The 27,460-nt window shown below is 39.0% G+C and overlaps 1 protein-coding gene across 1 annotated transcript in view; it reads right to left on the minus strand.

The window, feature by feature from the left end:
• LOC6562942 (protein O-mannosyl-transferase TMTC2) overlaps positions 1-27,140 on the minus strand; it is a 37,967-nt gene extending 10,827 nt beyond the window's left edge. The window contains exon 1 of the mRNA XM_001988569.3: positions 26,778-27,140. Within this exon, the coding sequence (XP_001988605.1) occupies positions 26,778-26,911 (134 nt within the window). The 5' untranslated portion in view covers positions 26,912-27,140. The remainder of the gene's footprint in view (positions 1-26,777) is intronic.
• Between the last annotated feature and the right edge of the window lie 320 nt (positions 27,141-27,460).

Below are 27,460 nucleotides of genomic sequence, written 5' to 3' on the forward strand. Positions count from 1 at the left end.
GTTGACGTTGCCGTTGCCGTTGCTGTTGTCGTGTCAGCTAAAGCAGTGAAAGTAATGAAACTAGTAGTCAAACCAACTAGAAAAAGAAGAAGCAGTCGTCGTCGTCGTCGAATATTATCCAAACTCCCTGCTCCCCTTCAAATGAGTGGACAACAACTTGTTTGCAATGGGTCTTTGTGTGCGCCTGATTGATTCGCTTCCAAGCCATTGGTTCGACTGCTTAACATACTCATCACCATCAGCAACAACATCAGCATTATCCCAATCATCATTAAGATCATTATCATTCTCATCATCATCATCATCATCATTCAGCTTTTGGGTGTCAACACATTTAAAAAGGCGCTCGCATAGCAATTATTTAGACATAATTGGCCAGCGTCTGTCCGCCGAACCAAATTTTTTCTTCTAGCACACGAATCAACTGAACTTTGAACATTGTTTGTTTGGCCTTATATTTAATCGCAGAGTCAAAGAAGTTCCCTGACTGTCTACTAGAACAGTGGCGTATGCAGGCATGTTTTATATGGGTCAATGAAATGTGATTCTGAATATGTAAAGAAGTGCAAACTAAATCTAAGTATTTGAAATTTTTGCATGCTGTTTTTCTGTTTCTAAAAAAGCAGTAAAAACAAGACAATCCTTGAAAGGATGCAGCAATAGAAAATGGGATATCTAAAAGTTGAAAGTATTTGCTTATTCTGCTCCTGGAAAAATAAAATGTGCGCAATCTAAGAGATGCTGAAATTGTCGACTTGCTACACAAAACTTAGATTAATATAATCACGAACAGAGTCGCGTAGGCTTGTAAAAAGCATTATGTTTTGCTTACTATATAAATAAATTAGTCAAAGTGTCTAAATTCCAGTTAATTTTCAATAATAAAATGTTTTAATAATAAAGTGCTTGTAGAAGTTAGCTGAAGTCCCCAAGTTTCACAGTGTTACTTACGCCACTGCTCGCACATCATGTGTTACAGCTTAATTCCTGCCACACACAACACACTAACGCACAACACACTAACACACTAACACACTCACACACTCACACACTAACACACTCTAACATACACACTAAGACCTGCTGTGCCTATTGAGCCTGAGCTCCAGTTGGCATCTGGCGTTGTTTTTGGGCATCTGGTGGCGCATAGTCGGCCCACTTTTATCGTGCTGACCATAAATCATGTTTTATTTTTGCAATTAGCGCTGCCACACAATAAATTACTGGCTTTTCATTGTCTCGAGCTGTTACGTGAACTTCACTTCAGCTCTTGCCACAACTGGCCTCAACTGACACCCTAGACAACTTTCTCGTTGGCTCGTTGTTTCTATTTCTGTTTCTGTTTCTGTTTCAGCTTCTGTTTAAGTTTATGTTTGTTTTGGTCTATTTTGCATGCTTTACGTTTATTGTTGATTAAATTTGCGCATTGTTTTGTCTTATTGGGTCACACTTTAAACAGTGTTTACACAGCTCGTGAAGGAGCTGGCGTATCTAATGGCTGCCAGTTGCCCGCCAGTCACTTGTCCTTATTGCCTTTGACCTGCTGTTCGCCTTTGACCCAGTAACTGTTGTTGCCCTAATGGTTTTTCTCTGCTGCTGCCGTTGTGCCTTTGACATTTTCGCGATGTTTCCGCTTCCGGTGGCAAGGTGTATGTTTGCCAGTTCATGTTGTTTTAATGAGTGTGTGTGTGTTTTTGTGTCACAAAAACTTTCACCTAAGGTCATCGACGTCATCATTGTCGTTGTCGTTGTCGTCGTCTCGATTTGCAACGCATTCTCATTTCAACTGCCCGTTCTTACCATTTCTAACTTCTCTCAGTTACACAGTTAGAAAAATATGTCTTCATTGAATACATCTTTGTGGTTTGGCTTAGCTTTTACTTGAGTACATTTTCTATGCAAAGCAGCCTATAATTGACAAATATTAAACATTGAGCAAAAAAAAGAAGAAAATTAAAATATTCAAAGTCAAATCCATCTAGAATACAAATTCAGGGTTTCTTAATTCAAAATTAATAAGAAATATCAAAAAGCAACTCAGATTGTTTGCAGTGTAATATATACGTTGTTAAGCAACCGATGAGCGAGCATATAAAATGTCTTGCACATTGCTGTGCCACAATTAGCCAGCTGTGTGTTTATATATGTATATAAATATGTATGTGTGTGTGTGTGTGTGTTTGCGCTCAGTGACTTTGGGGGTATTAAAATTCAAAATTAATTGCCTGGCGCGACAAACACAGCAGCAGCAGCAGCAGCAACAGCAGCAGGAGGAAAAGCAGCGGCAGCCAAAAACATACCAGAAACAATGTAAAAAAAAAATTGTATATTTGGTATGGAAATTAGAAAGTGGCGTCGCACTCGAGAGACTAATAGACGTGAAATTTAAGCGCATTGAATTAATTTCAATGGAAGCACAAAACTACACACACACAGACATACCCTGTTCATATATACATATATTAAATATATATGCAATGAAGTCATTTTTATGCCCCGTGGTGTATTATTTTCAGGGATTTTGTTGCGACCCAACGTGTATGCTGAGAAAACTATAATTAATAGGCGTTTTTATTCGTTCCTACACCTTGCTTCATTCTATTAATTATATATGGCCTCAGCTTGTGATACGTAACTATAGCAAAAAGGGTTTAACTGACCCCAACACCACTCTCTTTTTTTGTTGCAGATATTCACTATCTGCTCAGAGCCGCCCACATACTGCAGTCACTAGTTTCGAGTTAGTCCAAACGAATCATTTGCAACTCAAATTGCTGACGACTAAAGTTAAATATTCTTTTGAGGGCACTTTTTGGGCCGAAAACGAAAGTCGATTATTATGCAGCAAAAATAGTATGCACAATTTTTACCAGACACTCATGAAAATTTCGGGGAAAAATGGGAATGCTAATTTTGGGTTGATGAACATTTAATACTCTTTCGAGTTTCTTCTAAAAATAGAAAACTATTCCTGTGATAGTTGTGGAATATGTATAAGATTTGTTTTGACAAGGTATCTGGTTTTCAACAGTTTTATTGCGATGTATCGAAAGAAAAATGCTCATCTCCATCACCAGATAGTTTCCATGAAAGCCATTGGATATGTTAAGTGAATCTAAAATTTGAATTTCTAACATCTCTAAAAATCAGAGCTTAACTTTTATAGTCACAGGTAGACAGCCATTTCATCGAATTTATGCTCTATGCCATTGCGAATGTGTGTCTGAAGTGCTTAATAAATTTATGATATCCACAGCAAGGGTATCAAAATGCCCAAAACCGGACATCAAAATAATGAACGGAAAGGCAGACATTTTGTGAATGTGAATGTGTGTATCTGTGTGTGTGTGTTGTAAAAATGCCCAAACGTTTTAAAAATGAAACGATTACACCATTGCGGCTTGCAAACGACCAAGTTATGATAATGTTTGGCCAACTAAACTCGTTTAGCTTGCCAAATACGAAGCCCACAAAAACTGCACACCCAAATCGAGTATTCGAGTGTGTGTGTCTGTGTGTATGTGTGAGTGTTTGCTGGTGAGTATGTGTGTGCCTGAGCGGATGCGGCTGTGCAAGGTAAGCCGTATGGCAAAAGTGCGCAACACATGCAAACATGGTCGAATGTCGACACAATGGCCAAAAATGGCCCATTGGGCGCATTGTGAGCATCGGTCTTAACTGGACATAGGTATGGTCAACGAAATTGGGGGTGAGGATATGCGGACTTGCAGCAGGTTGCGGTTTTGGTGGTTCTCTACCAATGCTGTTGACTGCACTCGTAACAAAATTTTTTATTTTTTTTTTTTGTGTATTTAAAAACCAAAAAGCGTTCCGTCGTCCGGTCCGGCAGTCCGTCTATGTGTGTCTTGACTGTACGAATGTTTATGGCCTCTGCACAGACTTTGGCAGTTTTATGCTAATCACAAAAAGGGCAGCAACGCCCACCACATGCCACCCACCGCCCCATTGGCAAATCCAACTCCACTCGACGGCAAAACTTTTCATATTTTTGGCCCCAGCAGTTGGAACTTTTCGGTTTCGTTTCGTTTTTTGGGTATATGATGCTCTTATTTTAGTCGATTTGCAGTTGGGTTTTTGTAGCTCGTTGAACATTTTGCCCAACTATTGCATGCAATTGCCAGCCGACGCATTCCCCCTCGCGCCCCTCGCCAAGCACTAAAGTTAATAGCCGAGCGGCTTTCAGCGCAAAGTTATGAGAGTCGACTTCCGCCCGAGCATTTTAGTCAGTCGCAGTTGTTTCTAGTTGTTTTCAATTCCATTTGATGTTGCTTAAAGACACACATGTGTCAGCAAAGTCTATCATCTCCAAATCATAGCTTTGGGACTAAATCCGATTAACTTATTGATTGTCGCTGTGCAAAACTCAAGTTATGAGAATCGATTGAAATGTTGAGTTAAATGTAATAAATAGTAGATTTCGATATTCTTTTAAAGATATTTCTATATGTTTTTTTATGCTAGAAAAATCTACAAATATCGATTTATCGTCTATAAATGAATTAAAGCGTGTTTCTTATAGATTATCGATTATTATACATTAACTTGTAACCAAGCAAGTACGCTTTGCTCTTAATCCAAATGACTTTGAAGCCCACTTTAATTCTCTCTGTCAAACAACGCAATAATTTCATACAACGATGTTTTTACACACACACACACGCACACATTGTAAAATCAAATACTCGCCCACTTTAAGCGGTGTCACACATAAATAATAATTAGGTAATAATTAGCAGCTGTCTATTAACATAGTTCAATATGACTTTAAGTGGCACACGCAATGATCAAAGCACCCTGCCTAAAAACCAACCCACACAATACCTCATTCCCTTCAAATCCCTATCCTAAAGGCGAACTACTCGAAACATTGGGCATATTTCAACACTTTGCCATCATAATTTAATTTAAATGCTCTAAACTGTGAATAGTCTAATTATGTATTCACACACCCACAGACACACACACAGTGAGGGGTAGGGAAAACGAGGATACAAAATTTACTATGCCAAAATGTTTTTGGTGACCGAAAAATGAATATCCAAAAGAGACAGAGATAGGCCAGGGAGTTGAATACAGGGAGAGAGAGAGGGAAAGAGAGAGAGCGAGGGAAGAGAGAAGTGTGAGGCGACTCGATAAATGTGCACGTGGCAGACCGCGGATTAGGGAGCAGAAACGAAGCTGTTAACCTAGTTATTTGTTTGTGTGTGTGTGTGTGTGTGTGTGTGTGTGTGTGTATTGATGTGCATGTGTATGTGACTCTCTGGGTATGTATTTGTGCTGCTTCTGCTGCTGCTGCGTTAATTGAATGCGCAACTGTCGTGCTATCCCACTTTATCATTATCCAAGCATACCTCTGCCCCGCTGCCTCGCTGCTCCACTGCTACTCCCACTGATGTCGCACACTTCTGCGTTTGTCTGTTTAAGCCTGTTGAACAATTATAACTGGCATGTCCAAATGCCAAGTGCCTGAAATTGAGTCCGACCAAACGCGGCGTATGCGTGATGCTCTATATGCTAATTAAAATGGCATGCCTGTGTCTATTTATGTACATGTGGGGGTGTGTATATATATATATATATATATATATATATCGCTTGTCTGTCTATGAGCGCGACACCGTGTGAGATTCTGTGTGTGTGTGTGTGTGTGTGTGTGTGAGTGCTTGTGCGCTTTGCGCTGTTTGCATTACATAATTATAATTACGCATACGCCATGTTGGCACGCATTTGATTTGCCACCGCACGAGAGCAGCAACAACAGAAACAGCAGCATCAGCAGTAGCAGCTTTTTATACATCATGCTATTTGCTGTATGCTGTTTGATGTATGTATGCTGTATGCTTTCAATATTTGCCCATTTGCCGACAGCTTATAAGCGTGACCGCTGCTTAATAGTTACCATATTAACATATAATATTTTAATGCCCGGCACAAGCCGGGCAAACAAACAAACAACTCTGCAAAAAACTATTGACTTTGAGTTGCGAAGCCAAAAAAAAAATAATAATAATATCATCTAGAAGTGTTGTTATTGTGAACAAATATCGAATGACAATAATTGCTCTTAATAGCTTGAAAAAATAGTATAACTAACAACAATAATCAATGCGGAAAACGATTGAAAAAGAGAACAACTCTCGATAATAATCAATAATGGGAACGATTGCAGAAGCGTTTTATTTTCATTAATGTGTTGAATCACTTAAATGCATAATAAAAGAATCGTAATGCTTATTTATAAATTAGTAATATTAATAAATAAAAAATATTAATAAATGTTTGCCATAAATATTATCAATCACTGTTTTGATCTATCTTGTGTATTAAGGCTTCAAAATGAAGTCTTAAGTAGCTTTAGAAAAACATTTATAATTATAAATTGCTCTCTTAAACGTTTTGCTTTGTTTAATCCACAAACTCAATTTCCTTGAATGAAAAACAAAACGTATTCGATACACATGTCCCCATGCCTGTCAAACGAATAAAATATTGAAGTGGCAATAACTTTTCCACCTGTCTCGTGGCCATGTAAGGAAAATCGAATTGCTAACCGCAAACATAATTAAAAACTTTGCGCAACCACAATCGATAGCGATTGCGATGGCGATGCCGATGCCGATTGGCGACTGCGATAGCGATTGCCAGCTTAGGGGAGGGGTTAGAGGGTGTGTGTGTGTGTGTGTGTGTGTATGACTGCAGTTGCCATAAAAACGAACAGAAATATGAAATTTGAAGGCGAGGCTGGTTGTCAGCCCACTGCACGTACGTGTGTATAAATCCAATTAAATCACAACTTACGCAATGTGATAAGTCACGTTGTTTATTGCTTTAACACACACATAGCAGCAGCAGCACATGCATGTGGTGGGTGAAAAGGGAATACAGGGAGAGAGAGAGAGAGAGAGAAATAGATAGACAGCGAGTCAGGGAGCTAGTTGCATTCACTCCACAGTTTATCTGCAGGCAACTTACGAACAGAAAAATATATAACATAAACTAGGAAACAACTCAGACGGCTGCTGCGGTAAATATAAAGCTCGAGCGGGATGCGATCTATTGGGAGTTACCCACTATGCCGGTTATACGGAGTATTTTAATCCGAACTTTAAATATTATTATCTTCACAAGAAAAATCCACCAAGAAAACAAACAAACAACTTTAGACTGAACGTATTTCTGACTATAAAATTAGGTCAGCAGTTTACAGCCATACGTAAAGACATGCATACACTCGTACTTACATATACATATGGCCAACTCTCCCAACAATACCAAGAGAAATACTGAATAACTCAACAAATACAATTTTCTACTCAGCTTAAATTAAATGAAGCCATAAACTTCAATTGACAAATTAATATTGAAAAAGGAATACGAGAAAATCAGAAAGAAAGTGCACAAACAGCTTAAAGATCAAGGGTGTACAAGAAAACAAGATACACTGTATTCAGTTAATAAAAGAGGACAGTATTTATAGAATTATTTAATCAGATTGTTAGCATCATATTTGTTTGTGTAGTGAAATTTTCACTAGACTCTTTATGTTAAATTTAACAACTCAGATAAATATGCTTTCCTTAAGTAAAATATGCACCTGCAAAAAAACAGAGTATGGAAAATAAAGAAAGCATTGGAACTGAAAGTACCCAAGCAAAGTTAAGTTAACATTCGTTGTGCCACGTGCTCTTTTCTTGGACTGTGCCACTCTTCTTCTCAAGTTGAAAGTGGGCCAAAATTTGAGCTGAAATAAAGATGAATGAAAGAAAGAAGAAGCAGAAGTGTAAAATACTTTCCGAAATGCGTCTTGGACATTTGGAGTTTTTCGTGTGGCTTTCAGCGGTGTGCAAACTTGATTATTTCCGTTTTGGTGCTGAAGTGAAATTCTTTTTTATGCCCTCACCCCGATACACCTGCCTTCTAGACTTCGGCTGTGACCTGGTTTATTGAAGCATAAATTTATGCTTGCCAAATTATTTATTAAGACCCCAAAAAAAAAGGGCACAAGAAATAAGAAGAAACTCAAGTACAAATAAAAGTAAAAGTGCGTCGGGCTTTTTCATTTTAAGCAAGTAGCGCCATGATTTTTTTTTAACTAAATCAGACAAGGAAACCACAAGAAAGCAGCGGCCCCTAAACTTTTAATGTGTTCCCGGGGCTTTAAGTAGCTTTAAGACCCTTTCGTTATGCAGCAGCTGTGGTGTCTTGCATAAAAAAAGAAATGTTAACATTACGTGGAAGCCAAACGTATTTCAAAATATGCGGGTTTTTATGGTTTTCTATACCCTGTGGCCATTAGATATTGAGGACAGATATATGGGTGTTAGAAAGCCTTGAAATGCTAGACCCAGGTGAACGTTACTTTTGTTGAGAGTTTTAGGAAAGAAAATAAAGTAAAATAAAATAGTCTTTTTTGAGATACAAAAACGTAGCTCAATGCTGGGCACATAAATAGTGCTTAGAGAAAAATCAAAGATCACAAGTTTAAAAATGCTATCTACAATCAAAAAATGTATCTATATAAGGCAGCTTTTTGTTTTATTTTAGAGTTTGCCTTTTATCTTAATAACAACTGCTAAACAAATCACGTCAAAGACTTTGTATCTCCAGAGTATCTCGTAGTCAAACACTCTCTGGCTAGAGCAGACTTTCTTGCAACGTTTTTTGTTTAATACTGCAGATTATTAGGTAAAGCCAGTGCTGCTTCAGCTTGCTGCCGATGCCGTTGGCAACAAATTTGGCTTGCGCGCCAGAGCGTTAAAATTTGTCACGCGCGCAAATCTCAGAACATGGGGCGTATGTGGAACTTTTTTTTTGTGTTGAAAATTTGGCCTCTGGCGATCGATTGATTTTATTCGAGTATCACACGCTGCACAAGTATGCATATATGTGTGTGTGTGTGCGCGTGTATATGTGTTAGTTGTGTGTTCAGTATGCGTTATGTTGCCAGCTGGCAAATGTATATCAAACATTTGTATCAATCATTCAAAACGATTGATTCGCTATACAAACAAACAGCGAGCACTTAGAATGCATATCTCTCTCTCTCTCTCTCTCTCTCTCTGCAAGTGTGAGTTTGTGTGCACTTAGAGAAAAACAATGCGATAAGTTACAGAATAGCCGATTAAGAATTAATATAAAGTTCTTATTAAAATGTTCTGTAATATTTGTACTTGAATTCTTCTTTCTGCTTATTCTTTATAACATCTACTGTCAATATTAGAATCCAGGAATTTAAGTAATTAAAATAAGAACTTAATGTGTTTGAGTGTATGTGTTATATGTGAGTGTGAGTCTCTTTTTCTCTCTGTACGTGTGTGGCGAGCGTGTGTTCGTGTGGTTCCCTTGGGCTGCTGCAACACTAACGCAAGCTGTGGTTGTGACTCTGTTGGACCTCGTGCTTTGGCCACAGTTTGCAGCTGTTGTTACCATATAACCTACACTCTGCTTCTGTCCTGCCCCTCCCCCTCCTGCTACCAGCACCCGTACCATCGTCTTGCAAAAGGTTGCACGTTGGTAAAATGGTCCAACTGTGCACATATTGACAGCTAACAGATTTTTTGTGCCATTGTGCAACATTTTTGTCATGTGCGGGCTAAATCAGACAGAAACGGACACAAACAAAACAGTTGCCCAATTTGTTTGTGCACCAAATGGGCGGCGATAAACTGGGCGCTGGGCGGACGCAGCATGCAGCGTGTAACTGTTGCTGCTTTTGTTGTTGTTGTTGTTGTTGCTTATAAGCAAATTGTGGATTGCTGTTGCAAATTTGTATATTGCAATGCAGCTGCATCTGTAATGGATGTGCCATTTGTGGTATATTGAATGCTGCAACGAGCAGTGGAGAATATCAATAGAAATTTGCAATTTGCAATTGCAATGCGAATGCGAATACGAATACGAATACGAATTGGTATCGGAAACGGAATTCCAGATGAGCGATTGTTCAATGTTTCTGCTTTTTTGGTACAGCATACAAAACACGTAGTTCATGTTACATGCGATCAACAAATTAATCAATGTGACATGACATGACAGGCTTGAGCTTTTCCCTTTTATAAAATTTATAATTTAATTATAATTGTTATCACATATATAAGAACATATATTTATTATTACATCAGCTGTTCTTAGTCACTGTTTATCCGGCCGGAATCAACTTATTTAAATCGTTGTGATTAATGTGAATTGCTTGCTTATGTAAATATTTTTAATTTATAATTTGAGTCATATCTAATTCATATAAAATAAAAGTTGCATTTATGAAATTAGTCGTTGCTCAGCAAATCTTTCAAATATATAAACACTATCCCAAATAGATTGTTTCGTTTTAATGATAAAAGCAAAGTCATTGCAATAACATTGACATCCATAAATATTAATCTGTGTAATGACTCATTCAAAATATCTGAAGTCGACTTATGTCGACTGTTTCTGCGCGAAGAATGAAAGTAACACAAAATGCACTCAACTGGAGAATGTAATCGTAATAGAAATTTGAGCACAGGTAAATGTCACGCTTGGCGGATCGATTCGCATTGTTTATTGGTTGGTAATGCGAATGGAATCGTTACGAGCAGTGATAAAATAAAATGTACTGAATCAATTGGGGCAATCAATGGAGACTCCTCGCCATATCCCCCCAGCAAATAGATGACAACAAAGTGTCGCTTCTAGCATTTCATTGTGTGGAAATAAACCCAACATTTTAACCGAATGAAATGAAAACAAATATTGTTCATTTTTTCATTGTAAAGCTTATACATAAACACACACACAAACACACACACACAAATAGTTGCCAATTGCAGTCACTGTGGTTGTTCTTGTTGTTGTTCGAATATAGCAACACTCACGGCTGTGGTTGCATTCCGCATCAGTGTGCGCGGCTGTCAATGAGTGTATTTGTAATGCATTTATGCATTCATTTCTTCATTTCATTTATTTGCTGATTTATTAACGTAATTCGGCCCCGAGCTGACAGTGAGTGAGAGACTCTGAAGTGTAGTTGCCTGCCTGCGAGGCAGTTACCTATTTAAGCTGGCGCCAGAATTTTGATCAAACTCTATGTTAACATTGTAGGTCTCTCTCCCTCCTCCCACATACCACATCTACCTGTCCCTTAGGTTGTGCAAGCCACGTTTCAGTCTGTTTGTGCTGAACAAATACAACTTACTGATTTTATTGCAAATTGATTTTATGTGTTCAGCTCACCTGGCCAAGACCGCAAGACCACAGACACAGATACGTTCATTGGGACACGCCCACTGATTGCCCAGTGGGAGAACGGGCGAGAGAGAGGGAGAGTCAGAGAAAGAGAGAAGGAGAGAAAGAGAGGGAGAGGAATAGTATATGGGCTAGTTGGATTCAAACAAATTTCTCATGTTTACATTGTATGGCGATAGTGGAAACTTTTTAATCAAAGTTAATTGGAAAGTTTTGCTTTGTCATTGCAATGTAACATACACACACACTAATACACACACACGCAGACACACACACACACACACAGAGTGCTACACTCGTGGCACATGCAGACGTGCATAAAGTGGCGAACTAAAAATGAAAAGTAAAATGTAGGTTATCCTTCAGTGCACACAAAATGCTCCTCATATCGTTTTTCGTTTCGTCCTTGCGGCTCGTCCTGCGTTTCGGTTGCTCATTCATTTTATTGCCGGTGCCGCCGCCGTCGCTTGTCGCCCCACCTTTGATGATAAAATGTCATTTTGCTCCCTTACGTGCCTCGCTTCCTGTGCGTGTATATTGAAATGTGTTCTTATGTCTCTGTGTGTGGGTGTGTGTGTGTGCTCTTCTGCAGTGGGTAGAGCCGTAGACTGCAGTCGTAACCAGGCAGGGCCAACAGGCTGACATTCAACGTTTCTTGATTAAATTTTATGCAGTTTAACTATTTCTTTTTCACCCCTTCAATAACAAAGGAGAGCGGTTGCTTCGTAAAAAAAAAGGGGGCCAGCGGGGTGTGCAACTTTGCATTACAGTATACCCTACGCACTGTAGAGGGTGCTATTATGAAGTCATAAATTGTGTGACACATTCATAAAACATATATATTTGCTGTACAGAAAGTGATTTAGTTCTTGCACTTATGAAACTCATAATTGAAGGAAACTGAAGCTGAAGGAAAAGTTATTAATAAATATTAAATTCATCATTTATGTCTGTAAGATAAATTCCAACTTGTTTTTAAAAAATTAAGCTATAATCTTTTCGATAATTGCTTGCAACGTTTTAGTATTTGATTAACCATCGATTAGTTTGCCAAATATCTCCCATAAGATCTTCTTTGTTCAACAACTTTTCATTTTGTTAGATACAATGTGGATTAAAATATAACTATATATCTAATATATTTGACTATTATATATCGAATCTCTTTGACGAAGAGTTCCACTTTTTATATCTGTGTTTTAGGGTATCGGAACTTCAACAACTTAAGGATTATGTATCTTGCCCGTTTTTATTACATCTGAAGGCTCGCCGGACACGACTGATGCACTGACGGACTTACTGCCTGTTACACTCAGCGCATATATAACTCTCTCTCTCTCTCTCTCTCACACACACACACACACACACACTGTTCATCTCTCAGTCTCTGTCTTTCTTTGCATTCTCTTGTGTCTGTCTGCGCTGTAAGCTTCAGTTTATGCTGCAACCGGAAAATTAATCCTAATGAGTGCTGACACACACACAGAGCGAGTGGAGGAGAAGGTGTAGTGTGTGTGTGTGTGTGGAGGGGGGAGGGACACAGTTTGTTTGCGCATGTGAAGCGATTTATGCTTTTTTCCCAGCTCTTCCCGGCTCTGTTGCTTCAGGCTATGTTTGTTGTTACTGCTCTTACTGCTCTTGTTGCTGCACACGTGCGCCACATGTAAAATGCACGCTATACGCACACACACACACACACACACACACACACATACATATATGTATACATCTACAAAAGCACAGTTCATATAAAACAACATTTTGTAAGCATTTTATAGGACCATAGTGTGGCTTGACTACCCCACTGTATATATATAGAGAAGAGAGATGGGGGATGGGGTTATTAAGGGGTTGGATTCCCGTTTGTGTGCTTGTTGGTGTCTTTCACCTGTTCGCGTTTTGTTGTCCTTCTTGTTGTTGTCGTTGTTGTTGTGCACGCTTTCATTCTTTCCTTCACAAAATGTGTTAAATGCCGCGTTTTGCATTGCCTCACATTTGGCCCTGCATTTTCCGATTTTCCGTTCGCTGGCTGTTTGGCATCTTTTATGCATCTCGTATGCTGCCATTGAAATGTGAAGTCTGCCAGCACATTGAATGAAATGAAATCAGTGTCAATGTGTAGGCAGGAAATTTGTTTTCCACAGGCGAACTCTGGCGCAAGCTTTGTGCACTTCATAAGCAAAAGATGGAAATTAGCCCAGGGACAACGTTCTGCCATCAAGTTCAGTTTGCTGTGTTGTCAGTTCTCTTAGTATATGACTTATGTAATGGACAGAAAAAACAAAAGAGTGTTTATAAGTCTATCAGATAGGCATATGATAAATACATTTTAGATATTTTCTCTTTAAATGTTCACACATTTAATTTTTATTCGGATTTTCTATGAAATTTCATGTCAGAAACTTTCACACGAGAATTTCAATGCACCTTCAAAGCCAGCAATTTTAGCAAAAACTGCTGCGGTTTTCAATACCAATACATCAAACCATTTTTCCCATTTTCCTCAAGGATGGTTACATAAAACTTGCATACGATATTACTCAATCAGCTAGCTTTAATAAGAAAATTGCTGCTATACGAAGACCATTCCATCTACTCTATTTCCCTTGGGGGCGACAGTGTATATTAAGACCAAAAATCCAAACCAACACCCAAACTAAGACGTAACCGGATAGCTTAGAGACTAATCTATAGACTAAACACACATATATAGGAGCACGTAGACACGTATATTTAGATTGTGGCAGCAACTGCACACACATGTGGTAACAGCAACGGCAACAAACAACGACAACAACAACAACAACAAGCCCTACACCCAGCTCTCAATCGTATACTGCGCTCCCCTGTGGCGCATTAATGAGCACGTGGCGATGGCTGCCATCAAAATCATATGTTGATGTCCCCAAGTCACGTAAAAGTGTATTTAGTTTTAGGCAAAGCTCAGCGCAGTTCAGTTCATTTCAGTTCAGTTCAGTTCAGTTCAGTTTAGCTGCCGCAACAATGCGAGAGGCACTGTAACGCCTCCAGTTGCCTCCAGAAAACGGTGCCAGGCACCTTACAACAATGCCAAAAAGTAAACAAATTAAAATATATGCACAACCTGGCATATGCATATGTGTGTGAGTTTTGTGTCTTGACGGCGTTAGCAATTAGGCGGCCTAGAAGCAAACGATACAGCAACAAAAACCAGGGAAAAAAAGGCGAAAAAGCAGGCTCCAAGAAACATTGCATAGCTGCAGGCGCACACTTAGCGCCATCATCCATTGGCAAATCATTTAGCGGCGGCATTTGTTGTGCTCCTTTATTTTCTGTGAGATTTTCTATGCCCTGTAACTATGCCAAATTGAATGTAAAGAGGGCATAATAGGGCTGTGAAGCGCGATGCACTCAATTTATTTACAATATGCCAATTTTTTTTTTATTTAGTTATTTTTTGCGAAATTATCTAATGAATGTAACTTTAAGTTGAGCTATTTCAGCTAAGGCACAGCTAAGTTATGAGTAATATCACTTTTGTTTTGTGTATTGAATATCTTTGTATGCACAGTGTGATAATGTTACTTCGTGATTATTTATTATAATAGGCGTCTGTCATTCAAAAGGATTTCAAATATTTAAAATATATTGTTTAAAGTGATCTAATCAAATTTGCTTTCGTATTTTCTAAAAAATAATAAACAAATAAATAAGAAACATTTAAAATAAATTCCAAGAATTCTTACGGTTTTTATTTGTCCATATTTGGATAAAAATCTTAAAATTCTACAAGCCTCAAATGCTTTCGATTATAGGATCTATGTACAGGGTATCTCGTCTTAGTTTCACACGCTTCACTAATGCATTTCAACTTGTTTTGTTTTTTATAGTGCACACATTGTTGTACCGCGTATGTGTCCTCAATTTTCGGGTGCTTCATCACAGCACAAATAATAAAAACACAAACAACACAGAGTAAAGTATCAAAATAAAAAATGGGTCCCAGCTGCCACGCCTACACCGCCCTTAACCGTTATTGTTGCGCTTCGCATATTTGGCTCATGGCAGATTACGTATACGCGCCGCAGTTTGAAAATCGTTTGCTTTGCTTCGGCCTCGATAGCTAAAGCAGCAGCAGCAGCAGCAGCAGCAGTCCCTCCCCCCTCAACCCACTCTCGAGTTTTTTTTTTTTGAGCGACTGCTGCTGTTCCAGTTATTTTGGGTGTGCGGCTTTTGTGTTCACTTGGGTAACAAAAGCGACGCTCGCTTGGCTCCGGCTTTTGTTTTGTTTATTTTGGTTTTGTTTTTGTTTTTGTTTCGAGTTTTTTTTTTGTGTGTAGCCATTTTTTAGTCATATATGTGTTTTTTCTGGCGCATGTTTGACATCAATATAACTTTACTTGTCCGTCGACGCTACTTTTCATCTTTGTTGCTTTATCATGAGTGTGTGTGTGTGTGTGTTGTGTGTGTGTGTGTGAGTGTGTGTGTGCAAGTTTTCTCCCATTCACGTGTACCGCATACCGTTCACGAGAGAACTGCGTTTTTGTGCAACTATTGAAATTGTCATATGCTTATAACCATTCTCCAGTGGGTGTGTTTATTTTAGTGCGGTTTCAGCACGTTTTTATGCTTTATTTGGAGTGCAGTGTGCCAGAAATGTGTGTGCTTTATTGTTGTTTGCTCGGCAAAGATTTTCGCACTCAGTGCACTTGTGCAACTTGTGGCTATGAATTGTATTTTCGGCTTGTGGACTTGTGTGCAATCCTTGTTGCTTTATGGCTTGCTCTTAGATTGCCTGCTTAATTATACCAAAGGCCAGCAATTTTGTGGAGAAATCTTGTTATACATTTGCCACTTATGCTCCAATGTCGCAATCATGAAAAGAAATTCAACCGCTGCTGCAGTGAAGTTTTTGTTGATTATGAGCCAGAATCAAATATGTCAATCATCAGTTGTCAGTCATTTTAATGCCGGATGTATATGTATAAAAATAAAAGCAGAAATCCTATGCCAATTGGTAAAAAAAATAAATTATTTATTCCACCACACACAGGCAAATTACACACTCCACGTACCACATATATACCTTTTCCCATTATATAAAAAATTTGGATTGTAAAAATAACGACAACAAATACTTTTATCTGTATCGTTGCACCATGCTAGCGCCAACAGCCGGACACGCCTACAATCCAGGACAATTCTAGTAAAACATCGCACTCGTGACATTTGCAAATAAATAGCGAAAAATAAAAGAAGCGAGTAGAAATAAATGGAAATGGGAGCAGTGAGCGAGCGAGAAAGGGCGAAATTCTCTCTCAATTTATGGCCACAAATGAAATTGCATTTAAGCGAGTGTGTGCTGTGTGTGTGCTGAGTGTGTGTGCTATGTGTGTGTGCTGTGTGTGTGCTATGTGTGTGTGTGTGCTGTGTGTGTGTGTGTGTGTGTGTGTGCTGAGTGCTGTGTGTTTGCAGTTTAATTTAAACATTTTGCACGCACAGCCCCAGAAACAGTTGCTTTAACTGAGCTCTGCAATTCACACGTTCATCCTGGCTGTCTACAAAGCTACTCCGGCTACTCCCCTCCCCTCCCCACCCCCCTCCCTCCCTATCTTCTTGCCATTTTGGGTATTGCACGCAGCGCGCCAATATTTAAAATATGAAGACCATTAGCTAAATATTGGCTTTGGCACGCGCCCACGCACCACAGCAACAACAACAACAACAAAGCACCATCCACAATACCCAACAGCAGTCAATAATATTAACCAGCAGCAGCTATGGTTCGGAGGCAGTGGATCTGCGAGTACTGGAATTGTGGCTGTGGATGGAGCAGGAACAGGAACTGGAGCTGAAGCTGGAGCTACCCGCCCCGTGCTGTGCATACTTATTTGAAGCTCAAGGCGCGCAGTGTATAGTTATGGCTGCAGGGGGGTGGAGTGCAGGGGGTGCCGGGGGGCGATGTTGTGAGTGCATAAAATAAAAATAAATGTTAACAATGGGCAAAGGCGTTCAGCTGGTTGTTGTTTTGCCCAGCCATGCCGTGAAGCCATACACAGCAAAAAAGCGTTGACACAAAAGTTAAATGAAATAATATTTTAATACATTATTTTCAGCAAAGTACTACAAATTTCAGATACATCAAATAATTCTTGAAAAGCGTCTACAATTTTTTTTTAAATATATGAAAGGCTGTAGAATTAAACAGCAAATACTTATCTTTAGTCAAAGCTTATAAATGGCAGAGACTTGAGCATAATTCACTTTGGCAGCTGTTTTTTTCTCTCCTTTCAGTGCCGCTAATTGGCTTTTAAAAATGTAATTTTTCGCTTAAATTAAGTACATTTTGGCTTAAACCTTAAGCTTTATTAAACGTACTTTGATAAATTATTTTCCACGAAGCTTAAACATATTCAAAAAGGTTAAGAATGTGATCACAGATACCTTCTTTTTATGCTCAGTGTTTCTGTTGTAGCTGCCGGCGGTGTCAGCCCCACGCGGCGCACGGAATGCCACCAAAAAACCAAGGGCTGTGAAGGAGTGTTGGGTGGAGGGCGGGGGCCAAACAGCGGCAATTTGTTGTTGCTCGTTGTTGGTTTTTGCGTGTACTTATGCTAAGTAAAGCGATGATGTAAAAGACAATAACCGGAGCGGAGGCTGAGCAGATAAATGCTGTCAGGGTGGGCGGAATGGGTATTGATGTGAAACGAGTAAGCAAATCCACTCCGGCCACAAATTCACAGGCCCCTTGTGCCCCTGCACCCCTACTTTATGACTGCCTTAGCATTTCATAAAGTGTGTGCAGCAATTTCTTGGCCTGGCATATATTTGTGGCATATTTATATATACTTATGTTTTAATATACATATATACACACTTATATATATATATATATATATATATGTATATTTTAAGAACCTTCTTTGATATTCATATTTGGTATTCGCTTTCATTTTGCCAGTTTTGTTGGGTATTGTTATGCTTATGTTTTGTTTTCACTCTAAAAAAAATGAAAATGAAGGAAAGACCTGTGTTTACATTTAACGTTTATTGTTTTCCCTTTTGGCCGAGACACGTGCCTTTTTTTGCGGTATAGGCGTGGCTGTGGCAGCTGCCAAAAAAGGAAAGCCAGCTCGCTGCTGACCTCAAAAGGAAACCAATATAAAAATACCGCTCAGGTGTAATATTATTATGCAGTCTGCTCAAAACTTTTACGCGGAGCTTAAAGAGAGAGAGTGTTTCAGGTTGCGAGAGATAGAGATAGAGAGAGAGAGAGAGAGTGAGAGAAAGAGAACCAGAACATTTGTCTTGAACTTCAATTTTCTTTCGCTTTCACCATTGCCTGAGGCTTTTAAATTAAATCAACCAACACAGAAGCAAACCGCCACACACACACACACACACACGCACACACACTCAAATCAACCACCCACGGAAATGTAACTAAAATACTCACTGAAACACACAACTAAATCACACACACCCACACACATAATACTTCTCTGTTCTGTCACTCAGTTAGCTCACAGCCTCAGACTCTAGACACACACATACACACATATATATATATATATAAATATATATATACTCAACCTACTCACACAGACTTGCATACATACATATATTTTAATGCAAATTGAGCAGAATTAATTTAGTACTGTCTGTGTTTATCTCTCTGGCGCGTTTAATATGATGCCACCAGCCACCGAAGCTCGTCTATGCTTCATATCCATATGACTACCGTTTCCCCCACTCACCCCGCCCCCTTCCTTTGTACCCCATCTCCGTTGAGCTTCTTACGCTCTCCCTTAGTCGCAGTCTATATCTCATTCTTTCCCTTTCTATTGCTCTGCCATGGCATATGTTAAACGTTTGCCTGACGCAACATTTTTCTACGTATATTTTTCTATGCTCGTTACAAGCTTGAGTTGAGCAACAAAGACAGGGTATATTGAGGCTGAGTCGTGATACAAGCATATATTTCAATTTGTATTTTGTATTAAAGAAGAAAAAAAAAACAATCTTGTGACTCATTTGGAAAATTGCCGCTTGTAAAATGTAATTATAATTAGACACTCCGTGCGCAAAACTGGGAAACTTGAGTCTAAAAACTAAATAAGAGTTACTAAAAGCGCCCACTTAAACTATATTAATAAAACTTTGAGCATAGCTTACGTGATATACATATATATTTAAATGGCATTATATATAAATATAATATATATAGTGCTACTCTATAAAAGTCATCAGTTTAGTTTCTGTTTCTAAACTAACTTTTGTACAAAAAAAAATGTTGTACATTTTTGTAAGCAATTTAAGTAAAATAAACATATGTCTGCTCTAGGGTATTTCGTAATCGACACTCTGGAGTGTTGTGCTGCCTTCTTGTTTTATTAAAAAATGTCTGGCTGGCATCTTGTGCTTGTCATTGCTCTGTCATGTTGCCTACTTTTAGGCACAACTCACGACATATGGAAAGGAATAAGGAATAAGGAAAAGGAAAAAGAAAAAGATATGCTGTGGCGTACTGCTGGAAAGTCAATTTTGGTTGCCTCGCTTGTGGTTAGTTTGCGTCCTCTCCCCACTCTCCTCACGTTCACTTCTTGCCTTTTGTATTGGCCTCGATTCGCATTAGGCACGCATCATTTACGCGTTTGTAATCAGGCGAAAGTGTTTCAACTTGCCTTGGCATTTGCCTAAGAATTGCGCTCTTGCCTTTGCTTCAGTCTGAATTGAGCGCAAGTTATTTGTATATATCTATATATATTTATATACATACATAGTACATATTTGAAATTTAAAGTAAAAGTTTTTCAATTTCAAGTTTTATGGCGACAAGTTTCTCGCAGCACAAAATACGCGCACAGCGAAAAACACTGTTCTAAATTCATGGTTTGTGCCGTAATTTCAATTACAATTTATTCTTGCATATTCTAAGGTTAATGTTGCATAAATGAAAACAAAAGTTCTTGAATCAAATAAACAACACTTGTTTTTTTTTTTTGCTTTAAAAGTAGTTTATAGCATTCCAGTATATATTTTAAAATGAATTTATCAATTCGATTTGGTTTAGTTTTATCTTATGATTGCTTATGAACTGCTGCATATAGCAACTAACTGTCTTACGGCGTGTAATCAAGTTCTTGTTTTGAAAAACAGGTCAACTGTTTTTCTTAACTTTTTTCACAATTACTGAAACTTTTGGGCTCACAAGATGAGTTCAATATGAATATGATTCTCTGGTCTATGATTTTTCTAATTAATATTTCTATATTATTTTTGTGAGTGTAGTATCTTTCTGCTTCTGCCTCTAAATTGTGTATCGCCTGGCCAATTCCGGCTGTTCGCACCAAATTCGCCTTTCATCAGCTGCGCAGCGGCATAAATTTTCTTGAATTTATTTCTTGGTCCATTACGTGCTCAAAATTCCCGATGCAGCATCCGCGTCTGGTCTGGCTTTAATGTGCATACATCATTATTATGAAGCCGCAGGTTAATTGAAAACAAACTAATTTTCAGTTAACCTGGCTACAACATGCAGCTACATGCTGGCACTGATTTCAGCTACTTTTGCAATCGGACTGCAATCGTTTAATTTTACGCTTGGCCAACATGGTCAGGATTGGCGAACAACCCAACGAAAACGTAGCACACAATAACATTCCATTGCAAATTTGCGCTCGCAATAAACGCAATTTGCTCGGCTCGTTCCCCTGCTCCTTCTCCTTCTACATCCCCTTGACATTTATTCCTCATCCTCTCTGCTACATTTAAATTAAAGTTTTAATTTCGGCATTGCATCTAGAAGATGAGTCTGTTGTGAATTCCACTAGCGTTTTTCCCATTGTTTTAAGCCATTTCGAAATTGAGGGAAAATGAGAGAAAAGTTTCCGGAAGTGAAGAGATGCCGAGTAGCATTATGAAAATCGCTAAAATAATTTTCCATTAGATTGTTGCGAATGAAATTATCTCATTAAACACAACAAAAGGCGTTTTCTGTTAACACTATTTGCATTAATTATAAAATGGGGTATGTTACATTCTGAGTGGGGAAACTGAGAAATATATCCATTAACACAACTAATCTCAATCATTTAGTATCGTATTGTGTCTTATAATTTACCGAAATGTTAACAGTTGTAAATAAAATTCAGTGTAAGGAAAAGGTAGTTAATCAAGCTATCCAGATTACTATCGAATGGTGTTATTTAGCAGAATGGCTTCGACTTAATAAAGGTATCTCCAAGTCGAGCGCTTCTTGAGTGCAACTTATTTTCACTTGTGTTCTTCTTTTTCATCTTCGCTTTTTTGTGCTGTGCATTCGAGGAAAACTCTGAGCGCAGCTCTGCTGCTCTGCTCGCAGAGTTCCTTCGGCTCTTGGCGGCTTAGCTCATTGCTCCGCTTCGGTCCATTGTTTGCTTAAATTTGTACACTTTCTCAGCCTCCTCCTCCTCCTCCTCTTCCTAACCCCACTAACACACTCACCCTACCACACTAACTGCTCGTTCAGTGTTGGGTAACTGCTCGACTGCTGTTTGCTTGGTGTTTTGCTGTCTGCTGTTTGCATTCGTCTTCATTATTTGTTTGCTCGGCCCGAGTGACGGCGACAGCGGCTGCGACAGCGACAGCGGCGGCGACTGCGACGTCGACGTTGACAGCAGCAACTGCTGCGCACTTGGTAGAAAAGTTTTGACACAGTTGATTTGCATTCCAAATCCTTGCGAAATCCTTCGCTACTTGCCAGCCGGCCCCGAAAAAATAAGTACCCAGCAACCCAACCACACACACACACACACAGACACACACAATGATTTATGGATTTTCATCATATTCTGTTGATTCAGGAATATTTATGATTTGCCAGTGCTCCACACCACGTTAACCTTGCTCTCTCTCCCTCTCTCACTCTCAGTCTATATATATATATATATATATATATATATATCCCCCCTGTGTGTCTGTCTGTGTCACCTCTCGCTTACTACGGCTTTGTCCTTGCTGGCATTCATAGTATCTCTCCAACATTTTTATTATAAATTTTTAAAAATATTGCATGAAAATAAAAGAGAGCTGCCGCAATAACAAAAGCGAAAGCGTAACAAACAACAACAATAACAACAACAGCAGCAGCAACAAGAACAAGTCCGGCGTCCGGAATATGCTGAATATGCGCAAATTGAATTTGATTTTTAAGCACTGATTGCTTTTATTGTTCCAGAACTCCCTGCGTCCAGCATAACGAAATTTCAATATAAAATATTCTAAAAGAGATAACAGTGCCGCAAAAAATACAACACAAAACACCAAAAATAAAGAAGAAAAATAGAAGCATGGCGACAGCTCTTACAGCAAACTTGTGCAAATACACATACAGTCAAATAAATACATACATACATATGCCTGTATTGAATATTAATTTATTGATATTAAACTTTTCAATTGTGCAATATTACAGTTTATTTTTTGTGTTCGATGCCTTTGTTTATTTTCGGTGATATCAATTGAAAACATGGCAATAATATGTCAAAATGTTAAAACCTGAATATTTGTAAATGACACAGGACTCAAAAAAAAACTCACATCTTCAATTGATTTTTAAATGAAAAATTGCATTTGCACTTCATTGCGAAGCACGCACATTAAGAGCGGAATGTGCACAAATGAATACTTAATAATACCGAAAAACCAAAGTCAGGGACCCCAAAAGGTTCCCCATTACAACTGCAAGTCACTCTCACTAGAGAGAGAGAAAGTGAGAGAGAGAAGAGAGAGAGAGAGATAAAAGTGTGGGCGAGACACAAGAAACCCTCCCAGGACATTAGCATGAGAATAAAATGAAATTACAGTCTTTAAAATAAATGTATGCGAAATTTTCAAGCCAAATGCCAAAAAGTATTCAACTAAATGCGAAATAAATTTGGTAGAAAACAAAACGAACAAAAAGGAAACTCAAGACGAGAACACTCTTTGTGCTGGCCAACGAAGCTGAAATACTCTTTGACATAACGTTAATCTAAACATAAGCAAAGTTGGGTTCAAGAATATATCGTGTTTTACTGCATAGCATTGAGCTTAAGCGTTATGATGTAAAGGACTAGGTTTATAAGAAAAAACCTGAAAGTTTTCATGAATGATATAGTTATAGGATCCATTCAAATGATTGATAAATTTATAGGCGGATCACATACTTTGTGATAAAGTGCAAATGCCATTGACAAAGCGTATTTCGAACACAGAGCAACGCTCAGCTTTGGGGCAGAGGATGAACGAGAAGACGAGCGGGTAACAGTGAAGGAAATGTCAAATCCCTGGGCCGTGGAATGCGATGTCAGGAGACGCAGAAAATCAATTTCGGCTACAAGTTTTCAATAAAGTGAAAATAATGTCGCCAGCCAAAAATCAGCAGCCGCAACAGAACTCCGCTGCTATTATCCCGGCAAGATAAGATGAAGCTTGCTTCGTGGCTGGCTGGCTGACTGGCTGGCTGGCTTGGTTGTTACATATTTCCCCGAAAAAAATCAACGCCAAGTGTCAAACAATGAGGGTCGTTAGAGGCAGCAAATCGCAGCAGCAACGCCAAAGTCAAGTGCACAAAGCGTCAAATGAAAAGGAAACCCTGGGGAGGAGGGGCAGATGTGGGCTTGGCTGTTAGATACGCAGTGTGTTGTCGTCTACCCGGCCAGGGGATAAATCCATTGATGCGTAAACCAAATCGAAGCAACGCACACTGTCAAAAAAAAAAAAAAAAAAAAAAAACAAAAAAAAAAATGAGAAGCAGCAAATCCGAATTCGACTCCGACTCCGATGGCTGGGTTTTACCAAAGACCGCCGAGTGTCAGGGCCGGTGTTTATTTATGTGCCTGTGCCTTGTGATAAATCACTGACATTGATGCCGACAGGCAACCACCCCTCAAAAGCCCTTCCTCCCTCCCTTTCACTTCCCACTTGCAAAACGACTGACTGTGCGACACCCAAAACTTTAACCGACTCGAAATAGGCAGTCGACACGCTTTGCTAACAAGCCTGCTCAAAATCACCCACCGCCCCCTCTCAAATGAGCAGGCTAAAATCCCAAAGTGAGGCAGAAAGACAGAGAGAGAGAGAGTGAGAGAAAGAGATGGAGGGAGGAGGCAGCAAAGAGTATATACCTAATAAGTTTATCATGAGCTGTGCCTGGCCAGGCCAGCAGTAGGCCTTGCTGTTGCTGCTCCTGCTGCTGGCGCCTATCTTGAGAGTTGCCGTTTTGACAGGAAATAAAGCGTCGCTCAATCACGGCGCTCGCAACGGAAATCGGAAGTTAGCAGGCGCACGATATCAGCTAGCGGTTTCCTGTCTGTCGCAGTTTTCGCTCGACTCGGAGCCGAACAAAAAATGCATAAGCAAGCGAGCAATGACTTAGGCCAAAAAGTGCTCGACTGGTCAAATATCACAGCTCCAAGTTGGGTTAGTTTTAAAAAATAAAGCATATTTCCAAATGGATTCGATATTAATCAAGATATCTAGCACAACCCCAAATTAATAACAGTTTTGTGTTGTTGGCAAGAGTTTGGCATATTCGAAGTAAAATACTATTTTGGTATATTTTGAAGGAGTAGCTCAATGGCAGAAGATGCTCCATATTTACTGCTTACTTCTCAGTTTAAGTCTGTTACCTATATTGTGCCTGCTTTGGTACAAGCCTTCCACTCATTTCCAACAACTACAGGGTATATAAGCAGAAAATAAACAACGTGCTGCCCAAAAAAGTTAGTGAGAAACGCAGTCTGAGGCTCATGCCTGAGTGTGCGAGATAAAATGTTGTTGATTGAGACGCAGTTGAGCGTTAATAATTATCATTGTTTTTTTGCACTCTCTCTATATATGTATACACAAGATATATATATATATATATATATAGATTTTTGAAGAATAGCTTTTTCCCCCAGGAAAGAACAGAGGAAGTGAAGGACTACGTGCGCAGTCAGTTTTTGATGTCTTTCAATTTGTGGCAGATTTATTTGTGCATTAACCTCAAATTTGCACTGCTCGAGTCGATTTTGGTTTCGTTGCCTTTCCCATACCACCCCCAGTCCATTTTCACTGATTATCGACTGGTCCTCAGTTCAAGCCAACTCCGCTTACCCCTCGCTGCAAAACTTAAAATTCTCTTTGTGTATGCTTCACTCTCTCTGTGTGTGTGTAAATAAATTTCTTGCTCATTTTCACAGTAGCCATAACCACAGAAGCAGCAGCAGCAGCAGCAGCAGCAGCAGCTGTTTGTCCCAAAGTTTGAACGCCCCGAAACTTATTGATGCTGGTCATGTACCGGCCGAACGAGGGGCGTGGCCATGGAGGCAGTGACCGGGGGGACAAATGGGGGCTTGGTAGCTGGTCACAGCTGGGATTCGTCGCATTGATTTTTTGGTTTGCGCACTTTTATAGCTTTTAATTTAAAAACATTTTTGACAGCTACTTTCTGCCAAAGGTCTCATATGCGAGACCAGTCTAACGGTTAGCCTTAGATCAGGGCTCTCGATGACACAAATTATCAGCTGTTTTATGACAGCTTTTTCACCACCAGTACTGTTTGATGATTTGTGTACGTTTTAAGATCTGTGAAATGAAAATTTCATTCAATTCGGATTAATTTTTAGCCGCTTGGTCTTGAAGAAAATTTCAGACTTTGTAGCTCTCACAGCTAAAATCAGTTTACACAAATTCTATTTACCTTTATTAAAGGTACGTTAAAGTTAAGTAATTGTTAAATTTTTTCCTCCACAACCACATTTTGCAAGTCGTCCGTTCGTCAATCATCAGCTGACGGCGGCAACAAATACTGCATAGTATAAACGGCTTTCTGTTGAGCTATTTATATATCGCTACAATGCCATAGCTACCGCTGACAATTTCCGACTAAAATGTCAAGCAGCTCTCGTCTTTAGATTTGGTTGAATGAGGCGGCTGGGCGGTCTCCAGCTGTATGTGGCACCTTTAAAAATAACTCAGCTCAGCGGTGGCATATTTAACTTTCTATTCTATGCTCGCTTTCTATATATATAAATGTATGAATATATTTCTACACACAGGTTGTGAATATGTTTCGTATAGAAATGTGTGTTTTGCGTCTTTTCTTCTAAACTTTGAATATTTTCTTTTAATTCGCATACACAATGCATTTGTGTGGGATTTAAACTTGAAATAGCTAAAAAAAAGAAAATGGAACAGGAAAAGTCGCACTTTGTTAGGTACCGACTGGAAAATACGCTGGCACTTTATTGTAGTTACAGAGTAAGTAAGTGATTAAGAATCAGTTTTATTAATATATGATTTTAATAATATATAAACATTAAATATAGATTATTTCAAATAAATTACAATACTTTATACTTAAAATTAGTTAAATTCATTTGGTTTGATTAAATTTAATAATAAAAAATGTTGAAATATTATGCTGAATGCCCTGGCAACACAGGATATAAGGATAAAAAAAAATAAAAAGAAGAAAAAAACTTTAAAATTAATTAAAATTTTTTGGTTAGCTGCAAGAGAAGCGAGCTAAAGCAAATGCAACTTACTTTGATTTATGCAGCCAGTGGCACGCCTCCTGCCGCATCCAAGGCCACAGTTTGGCAAGCATTGTGCCGTGTAGCAGTGGTGAAGCGGTAAGTGGTGGCGGTGGTTGGGCCAAGCGATGCTCCATTAGCGTCATGTGCCCGCCAGCACCAGCAACAGCAGCAGCAGCAGCACTTGAGTTGTGATTTGGATTTTCAAGAATTTTCTTATGAAATTGCCTTGCTTTTAGTTAGTTTGAATATTTTATGTATCCCTGCTTGTTTTTGTTGCACTTGTTCTTGATGTTGTTGTTGTTGCTGAATTCATGCAACTGATTTCGTTGCATTTTATGTGATTTTATTTTGCGTATATGTGTGTGAGTGTGTGTGTGAGTGTGTGTGTCTTCCTGTGTGTGTGCTTGTGCGTGTTTGCTAGTGTATTACTGTGTGTGTGTGTATGTGTGTGTGTGTGTGTATGTGTTCTGTTGTTATTGTTCGTTTTGCTAATTTATATGAGTTTTCTTCGTATTCGTTGCATTTATTTGCATTCTCTGCGGCCGGCCACAGATGCTTTTCTCCGCTGCTCCACTTCCGTATTGCATAACAAACGCCCCCGGCCCCCTAGCAGTGGTGGGCATGTGCCGTACAAAACACAAAACTGTAAATAGAACAAGCAGGAAAAAACAATGTAGAGTTAGAAAACAAGT

The sequence above is a fragment of the Drosophila grimshawi genome, unplaced genomic scaffold (assembly GCF_018153295.1).
Source record: "Drosophila grimshawi isolate 15287-2541.00 unplaced genomic scaffold, ASM1815329v1 contig_1377, whole genome shotgun sequence".
Taxonomy (NCBI): Eukaryota; Metazoa; Arthropoda; class Insecta; order Diptera; family Drosophilidae; genus Drosophila; species Drosophila grimshawi.